Here is a 24442-nt window from a genome sequence, read left to right as displayed (position 1 = left end):
TCTTCTTCTCACGTGGGGATCCGGGTTAGAATAGGTCCTCAGTACCCCTTGCTTGTTGTAAAAGGCGACTAAATGGAGCGGTCATTCGGATAGGACCGTATAAACCGAGGCCCCGTGTCAAAGCAGGTTGGCACGATAAAGATCCCTCCCTGCTCAAAGGCCCTGAGTGCCGAGCATAGGCCTAAATTTCCAGCCCTTCACCGGCAATGGTGACGTCTCCATATCAGTGAAATATTCTGGAGAGGGACGTTAAACAGTATATAATCAATCTTCTTCTCACGCATAATATTTTGCATAAATTCTGCTTCATATGAATATAAAATAAGTCTGCTAATAACGGAGTGCATTTGGTTCCCATTGGAATTCCAATAGATTGTTGGAAGAACCTCGTCTCCAAAAACCCATAGATCTTGTCAATCAGAAACTCAAGTATCTTCTTGATGTCAATTTCAGAGTACTTATGTGTGCAATCATAACCTGTTTTAACAAAATAATTTTTCAAATGATCAATGACGAGGTAAGTAAATTTACGAGTTCCATTTTTGTTGAAGAAGCAGCTGTCAACGATATCAAAAAGCCTGGATTTTAATTTGTCGTGGGGAATCGTTGTGTATAAAGTTGAAAAGTCGTAAGTTTTTCAGCTGTTGATTTTTGTAAAGTCTTGTGATTTCAAATTGTCCAAAAGTTCTTTAGAATTTTTAAGTATCTACATCTGATTTACACCACTTCTTGAATATATAGTTGCACAGTACTCTTGAAGTTTTGCCTTCACTACTGTCAATATTTTAATGAGAAGTAACGAAAGAGGCTTGGCTGAACATTTACTGGAACCTGCAATGTATCTTTGTTTGTAAGAATTATAAGAATTCAGAATTCTCGTTTAATGTCATCATTTCTTAATTTCTTTGGTCGATACAATGACTTTGTAAGCAAGTACAATATATCATTAAGTCAAATACTGACTGGCCTCCCCCCCCCCCCCCCGCCATATTGAAAGAGCCCGGTGTCATATTGTTTTGTCCTTTCTGTTTGTCTGTATGTCTGTTGTCAACTTTAATATAGCCAATAACTTATGAGTTGGTGGGTTTAGGGCTTTTATTTTTCAAAGATACAGAAATGTATATTCTTTGTGACAAAACCTTTCTTTGATTACAATCAAAAAATGACCTCTTGACCTTGAAGTTTTCGTTTGACTTACTTTTACGAAAAAGAACCAAACTTTTACCTAGGCCTTAACTTTTGAACAGTTTGTGCTAGGGTTGTCTCTAACTTCACAATCTATACATTGTGACAAGACCTTTCAATGGATATAGATTTTTTTTTACCTTGGTCCTAGACTTTGGCCCACTTTAAAAAAAAAAAACTAGAGGTAATGTGAGCAATGAGCTCACTAAATGATATCCCCGCCTCCCATAATGTCCATATGTTGCTATATATTGTTTTACGGTAATGTGTAAAGAGGAATAACTCGTCCTATCAAATGTTATCCAGAAGCTTCTATATATGTGACGTCATAGGTAAACATATAATGGCAATGTTCATGTCTTGCTATGGGAAACCTAAAATATGTGTGGAATAATGAAGTAAAATAGGAGGTGCAAAATGGCAATATGTAACAAAGATTCTGTGAAAGTTTCATTAAATTTCACTCAGAAGTATAAGGGGAGTTGCGGATAAGAGATAAAGCGTAACAGACGGACGGAAATCCCGATTACTATATACCCTCCCACTTTTCAAGCGCGGGGGGGGGGTATAACAAGACAGTTCTTTGGGTACCAGTAATTTTGACCTTGAAGTTTGATTTGCATTTGAGAAATTTCCCTCTGCCATACTGGGGCATCAGTGTTTCACACAGTCTTGTTCATACTTAATATAACGCCTTAATAACTCACTAAACGTCCACGAATTTTTCGCTCAAATTTCGGGCAAGTCAAGGACGTCACGGCAGGTGTAATCAGTCGGTAGGACATGCTCACTCTCGCATGAGAATTGATCCCACCTCTGATGTTTTTTGGCCCCTTTTTGTTCTGCTCTTGTTTTGTAATGTTTTGTGGACTTTTGAGCATGATAACGTGTCTATTGCATTGATGCTGTTGGAATTCGTGTGGACACCTCGATCTCTCCCATAAAAAAAATACTGACTCGCACATTATTAGGCTAACACTTGGAATATTTGATTTACTGACTGTATTTTCGAGAATTTTTGCACTCGTCGAGAGATGCCATTTAAACATGTTAAATGGTGAGGGACTTCAGAATTTTCCACTTACCTAGTTGCACATTGTAACTCGACACTTAGGGCAATTAAGCTGTAAGGGATGTTTAACGTGACAAGGCTTGTATTGATAAGGGGCTTCGGTTTTCTTTCCTTAAATTTAAGCAGCATATCCCTTACATATCTTTTATGTTTCCGCAAGGTAATGAAATTGGTAGTACCAATTGAAAGCGTCTTATCCTTTTCCCCATTTATTCATGCGAAAAATGATATTTAAAATACTGAGATAATTTTTTTTACTTAAATTTTTGTTGTTGTTTTTTCACACTGTTCCGTTCCATTTCGCAATGACATCAATTATTTATACAATATTGTACAATATGAAAGAAAAGTCAATTAACGTTATTAAATTTTTTTTTTAAAGTACAAAATTGAAGCTATCTTTTTTTTTTTTTTTTTTTTTGGTAATTTTTCTAACAATTCTACATTCTAATTGATTTACAGCGATCAAATCTTGAATTTACACGTGTATTAGAAATTAAAGTACATGTTATTACTTCTCCAATACCGCCTACCTGTACATCATTATTTTTTTTCGAAAACACGTGTTCGTCGTTTTGAAAAATATTTTTTGATGAAGATTTAATCTCAATATCAAACAGAAACTTCGTCTGGACTATTGCATTGTGGTTGAATTTTGTTCTGCTTATGGACAATTTAAATGTTTATTCGAAATTCAAAATCTCCATTTGAAAGGTTCATTATTGAAATTATCTGTACTTTAAGCATTTATAGCGTTTCATGCTTGAAAAAAAACAAAATATTTGTTTTGAAACAAACCTTACATCTGTGTGTACTTTGGTGCATGTAATAAAATACGTATGGGATCTAATGCTCCAGCTGTCGCAATAGCAAAATTTATGCTAATGAAGTGATTTTAACGATTTTGGTTTTATGAAAATGAAATAAAATTGAAAATCAAAAATCGTACAAGAAATTTTAAATAACCATAGCTTTTGCACTGTATTTAAAGATTATTGCTGGCAGTGCCATCCCTCAAGATCCGAATTTTTGTTTCTTTGGCGTCTACTTGGGTATGTTACTTTTATTTTCAAATAACTATAAAGTATTTTTGTGTAGGATAAGGAAAAATAAAAAATATTTTGTTGTGAAAATAACGAACTTGAGTCGATTTCAAAAATATTTCAGGGATTTTGATCTGTGACCAGCGCATAAAATAGGGACCCTAAAAATCCAGAAGTCTAAATCAGGTGTATGTATCCTCTGTTTACTGGTCACATATAAAAGTTAAATTTTATTAAAGTGTTTTTGTACTATGGAAAGGTTTTTTTTCCGATTTATGAACCACAAAAGCCACCCTAACCCAGATTATACAGTAGAAAATGGAAGTCTTAAAATTAATTTTGAAATTAAATAATGGTTTAATTATCTACGCTCGGTGAGAAAAAATTCTACACTTTTAAGTATTACGGGATCGTTTTGTCCGTCAAATACTTATACTGGGCAAACATTTACTTTTCTCTTACTGTTGAACCCAGGTTCCTTAGAAACCTTAAAGACACCAATGCAAGTGGCTAAATTTGCAGTTTTTTGACCACCACTTTTACACAATGGTTTCTCCATCCGGCTTTATTTCTCTTTGTCACAGTCTGAAACATTTTCGTTTTCATGCAGTATCATGAGAAGCCTTTCAGCTTTTGCAATGAAAACTATATGGCCATAAGAAGACGCCATTTGATTTTGAGGTCCACCCGGATGTTTGTCTGTCTGTTGTACTCTCGTTTAATCGCAATATGTGTTTCAGCTTTTGCAATGAGATTTTACGTGGCAGTTCACCATGTCGTATAGAAAACGCCTATTGATTTTGAAACCAAAGGCTAAATTAGGCAATGTGTTTTTATTAAATTTTTTTTTTTTCAGAGGAAGGAAAAATGATGCCAAAACTATCAACTGTGTCATCTTTCACGTGTTTGGTGTTAATCATTCTCACTAAAGGTAAGCAAAACGTCAACTCTGTAAGGACTCATTCAGATAATAAATTGTCGATACCCTGTTATCAAAGATTTAGGGGGGGGGGGTAGTGTTTCTAATATCAAAATGAACAACTTCTGGTTCATTAACATATTTCATAAAGAAAATTTACATCATTTACATGTAATTTACGATTCAGTATTTCTCGGTCTCTAAATCTTCAAAAAGGTCTGTTGTAAATTTTTATAGTAAATAAAAGTATTCATTATACGTCCAGGAAGCTATAATAAACAAGAGTAACTTTTGTAAAGGCACAGGAGTCTGAAGTGTTTACCGGCAAAAAAAATCTGGAAAAAAATTTCCACCCTCAACTGAAAATAATACACCAGGATAGTAACGTGTTTTATGGGGGGGGGGCAAATTTAACTCGGCCCCTAGTTGTCAAGCAGAATGAATATTTTTAATTTGATTAGAAAGTAAAAGCACTCCGGACACTGATTTAGTCTCAAAAAAAATTCTGATCAAACTGAGATCTATTTGTTCAAGTGGGTCCCCCCAAAATACGTTGCCATCCCTGTTTTTAGTTGAGGGTGGCAATTTTTTTTCTGGATTTTATTTTATCGACGACGACTTCAGACTCCTGTGGTGAAGGTCTGGCTAGGCTACCAAACATGGCCAAATACATCTGATTTTTAGGTTGTGAAGGACAATCGTGTACAGAATCCGATTTAAAGAAATGCAACCCAACCTATCATATACATAAAGTGGGACTAGGTGTACAGGTATATACTTGCAGGTATTGTACTTCTTACATATGTTTGGTGAAAAATAAGTTCTGCTCATTATTCATTGTCTTTATATTTATACATAACCCTTCCACTCATAATTTTTTTCCCGTCTTTTTATCTCATGTGACATAATACATGTTCTATTTGTTTTCGTCCGTCGTGTGTTAACATTTAATCATTTTCAGCTTTTTTTCTGCAACCCCACAACCAATTCAATTAATTTTTGCATAAAGCATTTATGTTTTAAGAGGAACAAAAACTGTGAACTTCATGATCATGGTCCCTCCCCCCCCCCTCCCTTAGAGCCTTGGGGTTGGACAAAACCACTAAAATTAAAGCAATTTTTATAATTTGTTTTTTACTCCTGGACAACAAGCAGTCAAACTGTTGGCACGAATGTAAATATTGAGTCCTTTACCACAATTGTGAATTGATGGCCCCCGGCATTACTGAATTAAATATCCCCTTAGATTCCAAAAAATCCCCTGTTATCCCCCTGTCAGTCCCTGACATTTTGCTGTCTCTCCCTGACTTTCTCCTATGATCCCCTGTCGTTGTCCCTGCTCTCCCTGTCCAGTCCCTGTCGTTGTCCCTGCCTTCCCTGTCTACTCCCTGTCGTCCCCTGACATTCTCTGATCTCCCTGTCCAGTCCCTGTCGTCCCCTGTCGTTGTCCCTGCCTTCCTGCCTACTCCCTGTCGTCCCCTGACATTTATTTTGGCCAAGAAAAGGAGATTAAAATATATTTTTGTTGAATTTAAGAGTGAAAAATGATATAGTCTTGAGAACTTTAAGTTTTTTTTTTTTTTTTTTTTTTTGAAAATATAGACTTAGTTAAAAGTTAACACATTTTTAAATGCCTTAACTAAATCCCTGTAATTTAGTTTCTACAACTTGCATCAATGTGATTTTTTTTAGTTTGGTAGCATTTCGGGGGGAGAACGGCAGAGAATTGCATCGATTCTAAAGAAATAAATTACCAATTTATTGCATCTTGTGATGCTAAACGGCATATACATTGTACTTTATGAACCTTATATATATATTTATAAACTTTTTCATTTTTTATTTGATCTACTTTGAATCATCTTTGAGCGTAATAACTTTCTTTGTAAAAGAACCAGATTTAAACATTTCGGAATACATTATCAAATCTATGCATGGAATTTTTTTCCCAAAGAATTTCAATGAATAAAAAATAATTGAAAGGAATGATATGTAAATGCATTAATAAAATAAACGTCTAAGAAATAAATAAAAATTATTAAATAAACTATTAATCTATTTTATTCATTTATTTTCTTATGTGAATAAATCTACAAATAGACTGAATTAAGAATGAATGGATAAATAAATAGATAAATAAATAAATAATGAGAATTATATAAATTTATTCATTTATTTGTTTATTTTTTAATTTATCACTCATTTATATCCCCAAAATTTGATTTATTAGATTTATTTTATTTATTTGCTGAAATTAATATGCTACAGTATTTTATTAGCATATTAAAACGAGTTTTTATTACTTTAAGTCCATGATGGATATCAAAATAATCGTCTCATTATGCACAATATTAATCTGTCAATTAGATTTTTGATACATTGATTTGATTTTAAAAAATCGGTTTTCAAAACACTAACACGGTTCTGAAAGAACATCAAAGCCATTGATGTTTACCAGTAATTAACTCGGGGTACACAGTCATGACAGCTACATGTATTGTCTTTTTCATTGACCGCTATAGCTTGTTTATGTTGTGTTTAGAGTGACCGTGTACAGTTTGCAGCTGTTTGAAATAACATTTTTTCTTTATGAGAACTTAATTTCTTTTTTTTCAATCAAAACAAAACAAAAGTATCAAAGAAACTATTGACGGGTAAAGATTGTGCATAATGAGACGATTATTTTGATATCCATCATGGAAGTAAAATAATAAAAAGCAGTTTTAATATGCTTCAAAAATACTTTGACACATATTTTATCGTAAATAGTTTTACATAAAATAAGCCAAACAAATAGCATTTTCGAGTATTTGATTATTTAATTTGTTTGTATCGTCAATTTTAAAAATAAAAAAAGATTGTTTTTATAATAAATAAATAAATGCAGTAAATAAGTTAATTTTTTTTATGATTTACTAACTATTTAAAATCACTTATTGTATTGATTTTAAAAACTTAATTATTCCAAAATCCACCAGTACCCCCTGCTGTCTCTTTCTTTTTTCCTTTTTTTTTTTTTACAAATGGTACAAAGTCAAACCAGTATTTAATGAATAAAACAGATTACAGCGAAATGAATACATAGTAAATAGATAAAATAAAATAAATGAATAATATAATAATTATTAATAAAATATCAATCTATTTATTTACTTTTGAAATTTAAAATACAAAAAAATAATCATTTATATCTGCAAGAAATTGTGTATCTTTAGTTTTATTTTACATAAACAGTTTTATCCTTAGATGTGCTACGAAGTATTTTATTAGCATATTAAAACGAGTTTTTATTATTTTAAGTCCATGATGGATATCAAAATAATCGTCTCATTATGCACAATATTAATCGTCAATTAGATTTTTGATACATTGATTTGATTAAAAATCGGTTTTTAAAACCCTAACACGGTTCTGAAAGAAAATCAAAGCCATTAATGTTTACCAGTAATTAACTCGGGGTACACAGTCATGACACCTATTGTCTTTTTCACTGACCGCTATACCTTGTTTATGTTGTGTTCAGAGCGACCGTGTGTAGTTTGCAGCTGTTCGAAATAACATTTTCTCTTTGTATGAGAACTGATTTTTTTCTCAATCAAAACAAAATAAAAGTATCCAGGAAGCTATTGACGGGTAAAGATTGTGCATAATGAGACAGTTATTTTGATATCCATCATGGAAGTAAAATAATTAAAAGTAGTTTTCATATGCTTCAAAAATACTTTGACACTTTTTTTTTCTTATCGTATATCGGTTAACATCGAATAATCAATGGCTTTGATGTTCTTTCAGATCCGTGTTAGGGTTTTGAAAACCGATTGTTTCAATCAAAACAAAGTATCAAAATTTTATTGACGGATTAATATTGTGCAAAATGAGACGATTATTTTGATATCCATCATAGACTTAAAATAATAAAAAGTCGCTTTAATTTGCTAATAAAATACTTTGTAGCACATCTAAGGACGCAACGGTTTATGTAAAATAAAACCAAAAAAAAAAAAAGAAACACAAAACAAAAAAAACAAAAACAAAACAAAACATAAACAAAAACCAATAAAAAAGCCATAATTTGTTGCGGATATAATAAATTATTGACTAATTTGTTGTATTTTCATTTTTAAAAATAAATAGATAAAGAGATTGATACTTTTATAATAATAATCTATTCTTTTATTTTATTTTATTTATTTACTATGTAATTATTTCGATGTAATCTGTTTTATTCATTAAATAATGGAGTGACTTTGTACCCTTTGTAAAAAAAAAAGAAGAAGAAAAGACAGCAGGGGTACTGTCGCAGTTTGGAATATTTTAGTTTTTAAAATCAATACAATAATTGATTCTAAGTAGTTAGTAAATAAAATATAAACTAGTTAACTGCATGTATTTAATCATTATAAAAACAATCTTTTTATTTTTAAATTGACGATACAAACAAATTAAATAATCATATACCCGTAATGAGATTTGTTTGGCATATTGGTTTATGCAAGCTATTCCCACTTTCTGAAAATCAGGTACAAAAAGGTAAAATTTCATGTGGGAGTAGGTGGAATTTTGTGTAAACAAATAATTAACTATGTTCTTAAATTTAGGTATTAAGTTGCTATTTCTTGTAAGATCTTTTTATTATTTCAATAATCCGAAATAATTCATATTTTTTCATTGATAAATTGTAAACTGATTTACGATAAATATGTATCAAAGTATTTTTGAAGCATATTTAAACTACTTTTAATTATTTTACTTCCATGATGGATATCAAAATAATCGTCTCATTATGCACAATCTTTACCCATCAATAGTTTCTTTGATACTTTTAGTTTGTTTTGATTGAAAAAATCAGTTCTCATACAGAGAGAAATTGTTATTTCAAAAATCTACACACGGTCGCTCTGAACACAACAAAAACAAGGTATAGCGGTCAGTGAAAAAGATAATAGATGTCATGACCGTGTACCCCGGGTTAATTACTGGTAAACATCAATGGCTTTGATGTTCTTTCAGAACCGTGTTAGGGTTTTGAAAACCGATTTTTGATCAAATCAATGTATCAAAAATCTAATTGACAGATTAATATTGTGCATAATGAGACGATTATTTTGATATCCATCATGGACTTAAAGTAATGAAAAGTAGTTTTAATATGCTAATAAGATACTTTGTAGCATATTTCAGCGAATAAATAAATTAAAACTAATAAATCAAATTTTGGGGATATAAATGAGTGATAAATTAAAAAAAAATAAATTTATATAATTCTCTTTTTTTTATTGATTGATTGATTGATTGATTGATTGATTGATTGATTGATTGATTGATTTATTTATTCATTCATTCATTCTTAATTCAGTCTATTTGTAGATTTATTCACATCAGAAAAAAATCGAATTAAATAGATTTATAGTTTATCTAATAATTTTTATTTATTCCTAAGACGTTTATCTTATTAATGCATTTACATATCATTCCTTTCAATTATTTTTTATTCATTGAAATTCTTTGGGGAAAAAAATTCCATGCATAGATTTGATAATGTATTCCCAAATGTTTAAATCTGGTTCTTTTACAAAGAACGTTATTACGCTCAAAGATGTTAGGGGTTAAAAGCTAATTATAATTTGAGACTATATCGATAATATAATGAAAATGTATTATATCTTGAATGAAACTTCTCTACTCCTGGGCATTCAACAAACAAACGTAATGAAAAATTATAATGACAAAGGGTGCATTTTTACAAAATTGTGAATTTAATGGCCCCGGGTCAAGGGCTCTGGTGTGAGAGCAGGCTCTAGTAATTATAAAGTGAAAATGCATTAATTTTTCGAAAATCTAACCTGCACCTTGGTATAAAACAAACGAAACATAAAAAACAAGAGGCCCATGGGCCACATCGCTCACCTGAGAATCTTTTGTCATATTGTTCTTTACCAGATTTCCCCCTTGTAATACATTTTGTGGCCTTGCCCTACCCCCTGGGGTCATGATTTACTACCCCAGAGTGCATCCACATCAGTTTCAGCTTTTCTGGCCCAGTGGTTCTTGAGAAGAAGATTTTCAAAGATTTTTCCTATATATTTCTATGTAAAAATTTGATTCACCATTGTGGCCCCGCCCTACCCCCGGGGGTCATGGTTTGAACAATTTAGAATCTACACTACCCAACAATGCTTCCACATGAGTTTCAGCTTTTCTGGCCCAGTGGTTCTTGAAAAGAAGGTTTTCAAAGATTTTTCCTATATATTTCTATGTAAAACTTTTATTCCCCATTGTGGCCCCGCCCTACCCTCGGGGGTCATGATTTGAACAATTTAGAATCTACAGTACCCCAGGATGCTTCCACATCAGTTTCAGCTTTTCTGGCCCAGTTGTTCTAAAGAAGATTTTCAAAGATTTTTCCTATATATTTCTATGTAAAACATTGATGCCCCATTGTGGCCCCGCCCTACCCCCGGGGGTCATGATTTGAACAATTTAGAATCTACACTACGCCAGGGTGCTTCCACATCAGTTTCAGCCTTATTGGCCCAGTGGTTCTTGAGAAGAAGATTTTCAAAGATTTTTCCTATATATTTCTATGTAAAACTTTGATTCACCATTGTGGCCCCGCCCAACCCCCGGGGTCATGATTTGAACAATTTAGAATCTACACTACCCCACAATGCTTCCACATGAGATTCAGCTTTTCTGGCCCAGTGGTTCTTGAGAAGAAGATTTTGAAAGATTTTTCCTCTATATTTCTATGTAAAAATTTGATTCCCAATTGTGGCCCCGCCCTGCCCCCGGGGGTCATGATTTGAACAATTTAGAATCTACACTACCCCAGGGTGCTTCCACATCAGTTTCAGCTTTTCTGGCCCAGTGGTTCTTGAGAAGAAGATTTTTTAATGACCCCACCCTATTTTTGTCTTTTCTTGATTATCTCCCCTTGTACGGGGACTTGCCCCTTCATTTTAACAATTTAAATTCCCCTTTACCCAAGGATGCTTTGTACAAAGTTTGGTCAAAATTGGCCCAGTGGTTCTTGAGATGAAGTCGAAAATGTGAAAAGTTTATAGACGGACGGGCAGACAGACAGACGGACGGACGACGGAAAAAATGTGATCAGAAAAGCTCACTTGAGCCTTCGGCTCAGGTGAGCTAAAAAGTTTTGATGAGGAAGGGTGCCTTTTTGAAAAATATCAATATTTTATTTCCCTGAAAGTCTTCTTCTCTGCTCCAGAGTATTTAACCGATGAACTACCCACATAGCTACATGTACATGTATGATGAGCAAAGATAATTCTTCCATTCATTAAAAAAAATATAGATTTTGAAGGCTGTTGATTTAGGGGTACCATAGAGGGGCAGTCTAATTATTTACTTAAAAATTAATTATTGCATTAAAATCTCCGATATTTATCAAATATTTATGATCAGCAAGGGTGCCTTTTCCAAAACTTTGAAATGTGTGGACCTAGGGCCAAGGCTTCCTGTTGGATTGGGCACTACTGATTATTACTGATTAGTTGTAATGTTTTATGATTATTAAGTAACCAAACTAAACATGCAAGTGTAAAGTTATGATGAGCAGTTGTGCCTCTTTCAAATTTGTGAATGCCATGGCCTCTGGTTTTAAACATGAACCAAATTCAATCGCTGGAAAGTTGCTGCATGATGCTCAGGTCACGTATTTTCCTCATGGGCCTCTTGAACAGTTTGTTAGAAAAAAGGTTAAAGAGAGTTGTGTGTATCGAGTGTGACTGCGAAGAAAATTTACCAATTGTTTTTAATAACTGCTGTTGAATGGCAAGTAAGCTGTTTTAAGTGAAACAACATTTCAATAAGAACCGATATATATGCACGTACACTTTAAGGTCAGGAATTGGAAAGTGAGAAAATGAAAATCGCAAGGGAACCAGAAGTCTCTGTCGAGACTGTTGCTTTACTGGTTTATACTCATAACAAAAGAAGAGAAAAGTAGCAGCAATAAATAAATTGATTGATTGTATATTGTTTAACGTCCCATCATTCATTAAAATAAATTAAAAAAAAAAACAATAAAGACAATAATGTATCTTAGTGTAGTCTATCTGCATGTCACAGTATATTATAAGAACATTAAAAATGTATCTATTTTTAGTAACCGACGCAACACCATTGATTGAAATCAGAAATTGATGCACAGAATTTTGTTTTTTACTTGTGTACCAAGTTAAATTGAAATCAGACCAGAACTAAAGAAGAAGTCGCATTTGACATTTCACAGAAATTTCTGTTTTTAATAACTATGGCAACATTGTCATTGAAATCAAAAATCGATGCACAGAATTATGTATCTTATTGTAATCTACTTGTGTGCCACGTTAGATTGAAATCAGACCAAAAATAAAGGAGGAGTCGCATTTGACATTTCACAGAAATTTCTTTTTTTAATAACCATGGCAACATTGTCATTGAAATCAAAAATCGATGCACAGAATTATGTATCTTAGGGTAATCTACTTGTGTGCCAATTTAGATTGAAATTAGACCCAAACTGTAAGAGAAGTAGCATTTTGTAAGCATTTGACAAAAAATTCTATTTTTAGTAACCATGGCAACACCATTCATTGGAATCAAACACCGATGCACAGAATCATTTATCTTAGTATAGTCTAATTGTGTGCAAAGTTATATTGAAATCAGACCAAAACTGTAACAGGCGTGGCAATTTGAAAGCATTTCATAAATATTTCTATTTTTAGTAACCATGGCAACATCGTTTATCGAAATCAAAAACCGATGCACATAATAATGTTGTAACGTGTTGAGGGGTCGTACCAGGTTGATTCCAGGATCTCGGTAAAAAATGATATTTACAATAAATAATTTTCCTTTTAAAAATGATTGGTTAAATGATTGGCCTGCAAATATATACAGATATGGCCCTTCACTTACTTAGGGGGAAATCACAATTGATTGTCGGCCTTATATTTACAAAATCACTGGTTCGCCCAATAGCACCGGACTGACACCAATATTGCCTTATTCAGGCTCGTAGTGTCAGTCACGCCGCTTTGTCCAATATCCTAGTGGTCAGCCTCTAACAACAGAAGACACTGAATTGTCCTTATTCAGGACGCACAGTCATCCACTGTTATCAGAGACTTCCACTTTCTTAAAAGCTTACCAGGTAAGCCTCAAGGGGGTTGACGTTCCTCTAAATGGTTAGTCAAACAATAATACAATACACCCTATTTATTGTGGCAAGCCTTCGTCGTCAGGCAATCCACCCAGTATTGTTAAACAGTTGTGGCAAGCCTCAATATTTGGCAATCCACCCGACTAACCTTATCTCCTGAACTTCAGTCTTCTGCGCTCTGCTACTTGGACTAAAAGAACCCTGCAGCTTAGCTGCGCTTGCTTATATACCTTTGTCTAAGTCACATGATCAGCTAAGGTCACATGATCAGCTTCAGCCAATCAGAGATCCCAAGGCCCAACTTGCATAATTGGAATAGGCAAAGTCTAAAGCGTTACAATGTATCTTAGTGTAGTCTACATGTGTGAAGTTTTATTGAAATCGGACAAACTGTAGGAGAAGTAGCATTTTGAAAGAATTTCACAGAAATTTCTATTTTAGTAACCACGGCAACACCATTCATACAAACCAAAAACCGATGCACAGCATTAACGTATCTTAGTATATTCTACATGTGTGCCAAATTAAATTGAAACCATACCAAAACTCAAGGAGGAGTAGCATTTTGAAAAATTGTTCACAGACATACAGATGGACGGACGACGGACGTATTACTATCGTATAGGCTCTTTTGGTCTTAGACCAGTAGAGCTAAAAAAGGAACGGTTTTGACAAATTGAAAATTTTATTGAATTCAAATACACGATCTAGTGATCAAAATATGACTGAATTCCTTGGCGTGAAAAAAGATGTTTTACAACTCCTTGCCTTTTCATTCATTCATTCCCCACGGCTGGTGTGTTAGGAGGATATGTACAAGTTAGTTTTACATGACTAAGGATCTATCATACTGTGTAAATTATTAATTCATGATCACAGGGAATATGATTTATGAATTCATAGTTATTTGTATTATACGTTACATTAAATATACTTAATATCATATACAGGTAATTTATATCCACACCTTTCGCCCAACTCAAGAGGGGGCAAGTTGTTTATCAATACTGTTTGGTGGACAACTTAAGTAAATTTTCTCTTTGCAAAAGTGAAAGGGCGAAAATAAAACAAGGGGAAGTGAAAAAATACCAAAGTACGTGTATGGAAAACATTTAAAATTCTTGTACCGAGTATATTTTATTTATATGGTAACCTCTGTTAAATAATAACAAAATAATTACATAAAATGTTCATTTCAGTGGATTATCAAGCAACGTCACCTGTGTACAAAAAGTAGTAAAAGATTGTGAATCAAACTTAGATGCACCCGGAAATCGCATTGTTCACGAATCAGGAAAAGAACAGCTAGACCTGTATAATGTTCTGGGATGTGGTAAGATGTTATCAAACTAACTTAAGTTATTGAAAATCCACTCGTCTGTTTGTACATCGTCTCAAGCCACGGTCCGGAGTCCGCACATACAGCTTTCTCCTATAAGATAGGAGAGGAGCGTACATTTTGGCCGTGGTTTGCGACGATGCTGTTTGTAAAGTGTGAAGATTCCGTCTTTTCTGATATTTGGCCTTATCGTTTGAATGGTAGGCGGAGCTCTTTGGATGGCTTTTACATGACACACTAATACCTCGGTCGTCAAAGCCATGACCAAGTCATTTGATGTTAGAAAATCCGGATACTAAGTGGCATGCTCATCACTCCTGTTTTGCATTCAAAGACAACTTACATAAATTATGAAAATCAATATACAATGATGAATAAGACAAGTTTCAATAAAATTCTGGAGAACCTCATGCAGAGCGAAATATGAAATTAGTTACAATGCAGTTTCTGGCGGAGCTTTTCATGTGTACTGAAAAAAAGATATTGATTCGCGCATGATGAGACTTTGATTAATCGAATGTATGTCATTTATCGTTTCAGTTGAGAATTTTGCACTCCTATAGAGGTGCCATAAAACATGTAAATAGGTCAAGGCTTTGAAATATTATGTAAACTCCGCACGTCGGGCCATTCCACTGTTAGGTATAGCTTGCTAACCCCATTCATGAACCTGGACTTCGTTTTTCAAGGTCAAATGAAAGGGTCCTGCACCATTTACTCCAATTCCCCAGCGCTTATCGAACGAGCAGTTGCTATAAGTATTTCTATTATAACATAGGTCAGTGGCAGTTGGGATATTATTTCCCTCAAAACATAAGTGTCAGAACGGGGCGGGTTGGGGGGATGCTTAGCCCTTTAGATTTTTTGCTAAGATGAACAAAATAATATTGAACATTGAAAATTTTGGCTATTGTTTTTTGGTTGGTTGTTTGCTTTATCCCCCCTTTCCATTTTGCTTCCGACTCCAATGCAAAGCCATGGTTCGGAATAAAATATCTAGTCGGATTTGTTAAATGTTGTAATAGTTAATTGTTTATAGTTATCTTACTGATATTTTATGGTTTATCTTTCTTTGCAGACAAACATAATGGAGGCAGAGATACGAAAACCAATCTGGTGATAATGGCTGTATTACTAGCCTGTGTGTCTGCTTACAAATTTATGATGCATTAAAATCTTCTGAACAAATGTATTTTGCTTTGGATTTTTTTTGTTCCAACTACGTATAGAGAAAGCTTAAGCATGACAAAAAATCTAATAGCAACATACAATAACATCCATTAGTTAATTTTCATTGTACTATCCGAAGAAAAATCGGAACAAAGCAGGTGGAAATAACAAAGAGTATTCCAGCTCATCAGTCAATTAAACATTACAAAATAGTGCGGAGCAAACACGGACCACCAAAACATCAGAGGTGGGATCAGGAGTGAGCATTCCTTGTCATTTGACTTGAAGGTGAACACGATTCGTAAAAAAAATCCGCCATATTAGATCATTCTCTCGCCTTTTTAATAGAGCGGGTAACTTAGTCACTGTTAAGTGTAATGAATTGTCACCGGTGCACACGGATGTTTTCTTTACAGTACTCAGTAGCGACAAAATCTGTACTTCTTCCAATGCTGGAAATAAGGGTACCAGAGACACTTAAAACAGTTGCACAGGTACAGTGCAGTATAAAAACACAAATATGCGTAAATGCAATAAAATGTAATCAAAGATAATTAAATGCAAGATAACCAGCGCGAACACGTGTCGCTATTCCATGCCGATACACATAACTAAAACGCAGTCAAGTGTAACGAATGCGAACAGTAAACCACGGAGTTGATGTATCGTAGATAATCTTATCGAAAATGGTCTATGCCTATTTACGAGTCATGTTCAGCTTTAATGATTAATTGTATTTGCTTACAAAGTCATTGTTTTGACAATAGAACATACGAGATGATAATTAAAACGAGACTCCTGATATCATTGCTTCATCAACTTGTTTGTCAATCACTTTCCTAGTTTTAGAATTGTTCATACGCAGAACATGCTTTTCAGTCAATTCAACTGAGAGATAAAAAATCCTTAAGCCGCACACGTCTAGAAAGGCATGTTGCTGCATAAGAGAAGCTGCGGTCTGAAAAGTAAAAATCATCACGTTTATCATACGGCTTTGTTGTTAAATAACCATTCAAGTTTTTTTCATGTAAAATAACCATTTATGAAACAGATATGTCAGACTCTGTGGTATCTTTCATTTCAATCTCACCGGGATATATAGCTTTGACATGAGAATGAAAATAACTATTTAAAATTGACGATACGTCTTCGATTAGTCGAAATATCTGAAATTTTCCCAGGCTTTTTATTTTTTACTGTTTTGATATTGTACATGCCAAAACGCTTCCCTGGCACATAAAATACCAAACTCGAGAAAAAGCTTTCAAAATGTCAGATATTTCGGACAGTTTAATATATCTTATTATTATACTTCTGTTAAAATGTTTCTTATCTAAAGTTCAGAAGGTAAAATAGCTATCTTTTATAGTCCACGCATAGCAGAGCTATACCCCGGGGTATAGTTTTTGCTATCCACCCTCGGAAAATTTTCTTGTAATTTTTGCCGCCAATTTTGATTTCCAGCGACAAATCTATAGACATGATGATGTCATAATGACTTCAGTAGCATTGTGACGTCATCAGGATTTCAGATTATTCTTGCAGAATTATCTTACTCCAAAAAAAATTCAAACCTCAAAAATTATATTATACATCAGTATAATAAAACGCTTATCCACTGGCTGTGAGTGGGATAGTTCTTTTATCAAACCCTTGACAGAAACTATACCCCTTGGCAAGCCCTCGGGGAATAGTTCCTGTCGTGGGTTTGATAAAAGAGCTATCCCACTCACAGCCAGTGGATAAGTGTATAATGTCGAGTTAAAGATAACAGCAAGTGTTTCTTCTTTTTGTTTATGACAAGTAGTGAAGGAGATGACAGGAAATACTTACACCTCCATGGATCCTTATCCAAACTTTATGGTGTATATAAGTTTTAGGTCCCTTCGAATTATCATTACCAACGAATTGCTGAAGAAGAAAAGACGCGCGAAAATTATTTTGGATTAAAAAAAAAGTTGTAAGCAGAGAACCTGTAAAGTTTAAAAATATTCAGAACACTTAACAAAAGGAATCGAAAATACCATAATAAACAACCAACTTATAAAACAATGTGTGCCCTTTCCAGACCTTGTCTGAAAACATTGGGACGGTAGAAGGTGATGAATTATAAAGTTGCTTTTACAAATTCGTTTTCCTGGAGATAAAATATTTGGAATCGGGTCATAATAAATCATTTGTTCGGGAGAGGGCAACCAAACATTTTAATTGCGTAACAAAAGGAACTGAATATTACACACTCGACTACCTGAACTAATATTTGATTGTATTTGATTTGAAAAAGCAGTCAATTTAACAGCTCATCTAGAAAACGTTTTCACTCGTATCGATATGCCATCACTTGCTGGTGGAGTAAAATATTACAGTAATATCAGTGCTATACTCGTCAATCACGACCATTAATGGATCAAGAACTAATACTGCGGCACGGGACCTCGCTCTATACGATCTCATGTGTACACTGTAGGACGTCTCCAAGTCCAGCAATGGGATTCGAATCGTGACAGAGGGCCTCTTTTTCCACTGTACTCACTATGCCACTTGGCCGACCTTCTTCACTTCAAGTGCATGGCAAAACTTTTATATTTTTCTCGATAAAGACGTTAATGGTACAGTGTAACCTTAAAAATTTATAATAGAAATTGATAAGCGTTCTGTCAGCAATTGTCCTTACTATGTAGGTTAACGGGAGAGGAGAAATTGCAGCGGACTAGACCGGGATTTGAACCCGGGCCCCCTGAAACTCCGGTTAGGTGCTCTACCAACCCCAACCAAGGCTTATCCCGGTCTGGTCCGCTGTATTTTCTCCTCTCCCGTAACATTGGTGCTGTGCTATGCCCTGTAACTGACAGTTAGGAGGTCTGCTAGGGGTGAGCCTGGGTTGGGGTCTAAGGAGGGCCAGAGACCTTTCAGGAGCGAGGAATGTGGCGGTCAGCTGGGTTTGATCGCCGGTCGCCAGATAGCTCAGTTGGTAGAGCACCTGACCGGAGTTTCAGGGGGCCCGGGCTCGAATCCCGGTCTGGTCCGCTGCATTTTCTCCTCTCCCGTTACATAGGAAAATACCCTTATCTGATATCATGTACACATGGAATTGATTACATTGCAAATACCATCTACTATTAGAAAACATAAATTTGACTACGGGTGTTGTCTGTTTATGACAAGGAGTGAGCGAGGAACTGACAGGAATACTAACTCCTCCATGGATCCTTATCAAGAATACATGTACGTGTATGGTGTTTATAATTTTTACAAAAAGATGATTTTTTTTCCGATTTGCATTGTTTCAATAGGGGTAGGTGTGAGTTTGATGGGGACATTTTCTAAAATTATGCATCATAATTATTTTTTTTTTACATATAGATTGATATTGATTGATATACACTTTTACATATAGATTGATATATACACTGCACATAAACTATTTTTTAAAGAACGCGTACATTTTTTTTATATTCAAATGTATTAAACCATTTTCTACATGTATTATGTTCCGAGCTGGTTATTTTCCAAGCTGGTTGCACACAAAGTTATTAAATATATATTTTTTTATGAATTCTATTATAAGATTGGGACAAATATAGATAAAATATTTTGAAACCAGAAGTCTCTTGTGAGACTGTAGCTCTACTGGTCTGTACGTCTAACAAAGGAAAAGAAGCACTAGAATTTGAAACTTTGCAACAAGCAGTAATAATTAGAATTATCTTAGTGTAATCTACTTGTGTGCAAAAGTATATTGAACTGTAGGGGGAGTAACATTTTTAAGGAATTTTACAGAAATTACTTTTAACAGTTACACCGTTCATCGAATCAGAAATTGATGCAGTGTATCATGTATCTTAGTGTAGTCTACGTGTGTGCCACGTTATATTGAATTAAGTCCAAAACTGTAGGAGGAGTAGCGTTTGAAAGGAATTTCGTAGAAATTTCTATTTTTTAGTAACCATGGCGACACCGTTCATTGAAATCGAAAATCGATGCACTTTATAATGTATCTTAGTGTATTCTACTTGGGTGCCAAATTTTATTGAAATCAGACCAAAACTAGGAGGAGTAGCATTTTTATAAGTTGTTTACAGACAGACGAACGGACGACGAACACCTTGCTATCGCATAAGCTTTTCTGCTCTCTAACCAGTAGAGCTAAAAATAAAAATAAGCTTATGCAGAGAATTTGTGTCCCCCGCAAATGGAAAAAAGAAGACCATGCGCAATTCGGGGGGGGGGGGGGGGGTCGGATCTCCTTAGCCACTGACTTTGTAGAATTATATAATGTATACATTTATATTGAAGCAAAAAAAATGCGAATATGGATATGAAGATTTTATTGCTTATTTTTTTTATGTGTATAAGAAAATGCTGTTAATATAGAATATATCAAACAACTGTAATGATGATTGTAAAAGTTTTGCAAGCCAGACGTCATAACTTTTACATTTTATATGCTGAATGCTATCTTTCTGTATAAAAAAGTATTTCAACAAAAATTATGTATCGTCCGGTATTCGAACCCGGGACCTCTTAGATGTCAAGCGAGAGAAATACCACTACAACAAGGAACCGCTTTGTGCTTTCGGAAATTATATGCAAACATGTATGTATTCACGTTCGTTAGAGTCACAAGCATGGTGTCTAATTTAGCCTTTATTAAGCTATTCTAATAGAGGTAATAAGAATTTTAAAAAATCTTCCAACAACCTGTATTATATGTCATAGCTCTCCACATGCCCCTTTGCGAAAAAATAGTGCCAAGCGACATTTAATACAATAATTACTAATAAAACAAACGGGGCAGGGCACTTCGGGAGGGGTGAGAGAGGCCTTAGAGAGTTTTGGTATAAATTTTCAATGCAAAAGCTCAAGATCTTCTTGAAATATCGCCCCAAAACGATAGTGTTGCACACAGACAGAATGTATAAATTAACGACCTTGAACTTACACCTAATGACCTCTAAATCAATTAGGGTCTTCCTGAGGCCACAGGTAGTTGTTACGCAAAATTTTATTGCGAAAGCCCATAAGGTTCTCATGATATCGCGCGGAAACGAAAGTGATATAACAGTTAGAATTTATTGATATATGACCTTGACCTTTAAATCAATAGGGTTCTTCTTTAGGCCATAGGGAGTTGCTATGCAAATTTCATTGTGAAAGCTCAAAGGATTCTCGAAATATCGTACGGAAACGAAAGCGTTACAGACAGACAGAAGGATGGACGGACAGACCAAAATCAATATCTCCCATTTTCAGTGAAAGCTGGGGACAAAAATCCATTTCAAAAGCTCAAGATCTTCTTGAAATATCGCCCCGAAACGATAGTGTTACATACAAGGAGAATGTATACATTAACGATCTTGAACTTTGACTTTTTGACTTCAAAATCAATAGGGTTCTTCCTTAGGCCAGACGGAGTTGTTATGTAAAATTTCATTGCAAAAGCTTACAGGGATCTCGAGATATCGCATGGAAACAAGTTTTGCAGACAATTTGCGAAAATATGACCTTCACCTTTAGACATCAAAATCAATAGGGTTCTTTTCAGGCCATAGGGAGTTGTTATGCAAAATGTCATTGCGAAAGCACTAAGGGTTCTCGAGATATCTTGTGGAAACGAAAGCGTTACAGACAGACAGAAAGACGGACATATCCAAATTAATATCCCCCACTTTTCAAGCGGGGGACAAGAAGCCATTTCTTTTAAATACAATTAATGCCCTTTCATTTAGAAATATCTTGCATCAAAGACCTCCACCTTAGATTCTCTTTATAAATCTTAAATACCCCGCAAATGTACGAGACTTATAAATAATGTTTTGGCTTATTGTGAGTGAAAGGTAGTTGATTTACCGATGCTGGAAAGTTGAGAAATTCTCCTCAAAAGTGCGCAAAAAATACTGCACCGTAAATTGCACCTTTTTTGCATTACGGGATCTGTATCTTCATGGTCAAAGACAATATAAAACCATAACGCTTCAGATCTGCAGCTACAATGTAGTATCCAACTCTCCATTCCTGAAAAATAATGGAGTCTAAAACAAAAGAGTGACGTCACAGGTGGATTTTACAGGCGGGTTAATATACATGTACACGTAGCGCTCCATTCCTTAAAAGTAATGGAGCGGAAGCCCCTTCGGCTCCATTACTCTTATGGAACGGAACGCTACGAGTACATTAACCTTTACTTCATCGTCTTACATGAAGGGCAGTCGCAGCCGAGATTCGAACTTACGAATTTTCACTCAAGGAGTGAGCGCTCTACCTACTATGCAACCTTGACGGTCTAATTTCACAAAAGGCAAATAAATTAAACAAGAGGTCCATGGGCCACATTGCTCACCTGAGTAACTTTGGTGATGCAGTTCTTTACCAGATTCCCCCCTTCTTATATCTATTTTGGCCCACTACCCCCCCCCCCCCTCCCTATCACCACCCCGTCTTGATTTTAACAATTTAGAATCTCAACACAACAGGATGCTTCCACCTAAGTTTCAGCTTTCCTGGGCAACTGGTTCTTGAGAGGATTTTTCCTATATATTTCTTTATAAAATTTGGATTCCCTATTGTGGCCCCGTCCTACCCCCGGGGTCATGATTTTTACAATTTAGAATCTACACTACCCCAGAATGCTTCCACATAAGTGTTCATTTTTATAGCCCTGTGGTTCTCGAGAAGATTCTTGCTATATATTTATATGTAAAACTTGGATTCCCTATTGTAGCCCCGCCCTACCCCCGGCGGTCAAGATGTTAACAATTTAGAATCTGCACCACCCCAGGATGCTTCCACACAAGTTTCAGCTTTTCTGGCGGATTTGTTCTTGAGAAGATTTTTAAAGATTTTCCCTATACATTCTATGTAAAACTTGGATCCCCTATTGTGGCTCTACCCTGGGGGTCATGATTTTAACAATTTAGAATCTTCACTACCAAAGGATGCTCCCACATAAGTTTCAGTTATTCTGGCTCACTGGTTCTTGAGAAGATTTTTAAAAATGTATTCTGTATCTTTCAATGTAAAACATTCATTCCCGTTTGTGACCACGCCCTAACCCCAGGGGGTCATGATTTTAACAATTTAAAATGTATACTTCTATATAAGTTTCAGCTTTCCTGGCCTCCTGGTTCTAGAGAAAAAGATTTTTAACGAACCCACCCTATTTTTGTATTTTCTTGATTATCTCCCCTTGTGAGGGAACTTGGCCCTTTATTTTTACGATTTAATCTTCCCATCACCCTAGGATGCTTTGTACCAAGTTTGGTTAAAATTGGCTCAGTGGTTCTTGAGTAGAAATTGAAAATGTAACAAGTTTACAGACGGACGGACGGACTACAGACAAAAATGTGATTAGAAAAGCTCACCTGAGCCTTCGGCTCAGGTGAGCTAAGTACTTGTTCTAATGGCATTATATGGTGTTTTTCATTGCTTCTTATTTTAATAAACCAAGGTTGAATGTACATGTAACTAATGTAGGGCTCAAAATGTAATGCATCTGAGGGAAACCAAGCTTGTCCAGGTTGGCTCTCGGTGGTGAAGGGTCCTTAAACCTGGATTGAACATGCACATAAAAATCTGGAATGAACATGTACATATGTAACTTTTTAAAACTTTTTTTTGTAAAATTTTAGTAAAGCAAGGGATCTGAGGGCAGCTATGCAGGTCAAGAGTGCGTCTCAAGAGGGGGGGGGGGTGTCCGGAAACCTAGATTTTTATGAGATTAAAGTCGATCTTTGAAAATTTCTCGCACTTTAAATTCTTTTCAAATGTATGACAATTATGAAGTTCCTGGTGAAGTGATTGATATATAGAAAATGAAAGAAGAGTGGAGAGTTTCTATTTTGTACAGAGACACTAAAATTCATTAAAGGTCACTTTTGGAAAACTCAAAAAAATTTAAAGGTATTTCCTCATTGGTTGTTATGGCCTTCTTCACTCGATGTCAGAAGTTTGCAAGTAGATATTTGCCACGATTTGAAAGTGATTTTTCATCTTTTCCCATGAGTGTAGATAAAAAAAAATTACAGTTCTCTACTTGCTAGAGCTAGAGTGAAAAATTCTCGAGAGTAACGTTAAACAACAAACCAACAAATAGTCTAACATTCAAGAATTAGTTTAATGCAGATGTAGATACTTTAAAATTCCAAGAACTTGTTAATTTGAAATCAAAATAAATGCCGATATCAACACAGAAAGGACTTTTAAAAGCATCATATTAGAATATTTCACGGTAAATATATATCCAGGCTCTAGGAAAATTCCTATTTTGTGGGGGATGGTGGTGTGTAGAGGCCAACTTTCTTCAATGCGAACTTCATTCAGTACCATTTTTTTGCATACCATACTATGTTTCCCTGATATCACTTAACCGTAGTAACAAGTGGGGGACCAACCAGCCATTTAATGAACATTTAATAGTAGAAGTAATGTTCGGATAAAAAGTGGGAGCCAGCCCCCCGACCCCCCTCTTGCTACGTGCCTTTGACATCATAAAAGCTGTTTTCATATTTAAATTTAACTCATTAACAAATAAACTTTGACATTCGGT

At 34.8% G+C, this 24442-nt stretch overlaps 1 protein-coding gene across 1 annotated transcript; it reads left to right on the top strand.

The window, feature by feature from the left end:
• Positions 1-4156: 4156 nt before the first annotated feature.
• On the top strand, positions 4157-15868 carry LOC134274522 (uncharacterized; the record flags this gene model as incomplete). The annotated part of the gene is made up of 4 exons (XM_062756803.1): positions 4157-4231; positions 4904-5003; positions 14588-14721; positions 15806-15868. Coding segments are annotated over 4 exons (372 nt in total), but the record flags the coding sequence as incomplete, so codon positions are not given.
• Between the last annotated feature and the right edge of the window lie 8574 nt (positions 15869-24442).

Source organism: Saccostrea cucullata, unplaced genomic scaffold (assembly GCF_032062105.1).
Source record: "Saccostrea cucullata isolate Sc308-1 unplaced genomic scaffold, CSIRO_AGI_Scuc_v1 ctg7610, whole genome shotgun sequence".
NCBI classification, from domain to species: domain Eukaryota; kingdom Metazoa; phylum Mollusca; class Bivalvia; order Ostreida; family Ostreidae; genus Saccostrea; species Saccostrea cuccullata.
Note: the sequence above shows the minus strand (reverse complement) of the source record. Positions and strands in the feature narration are given on the sequence as shown.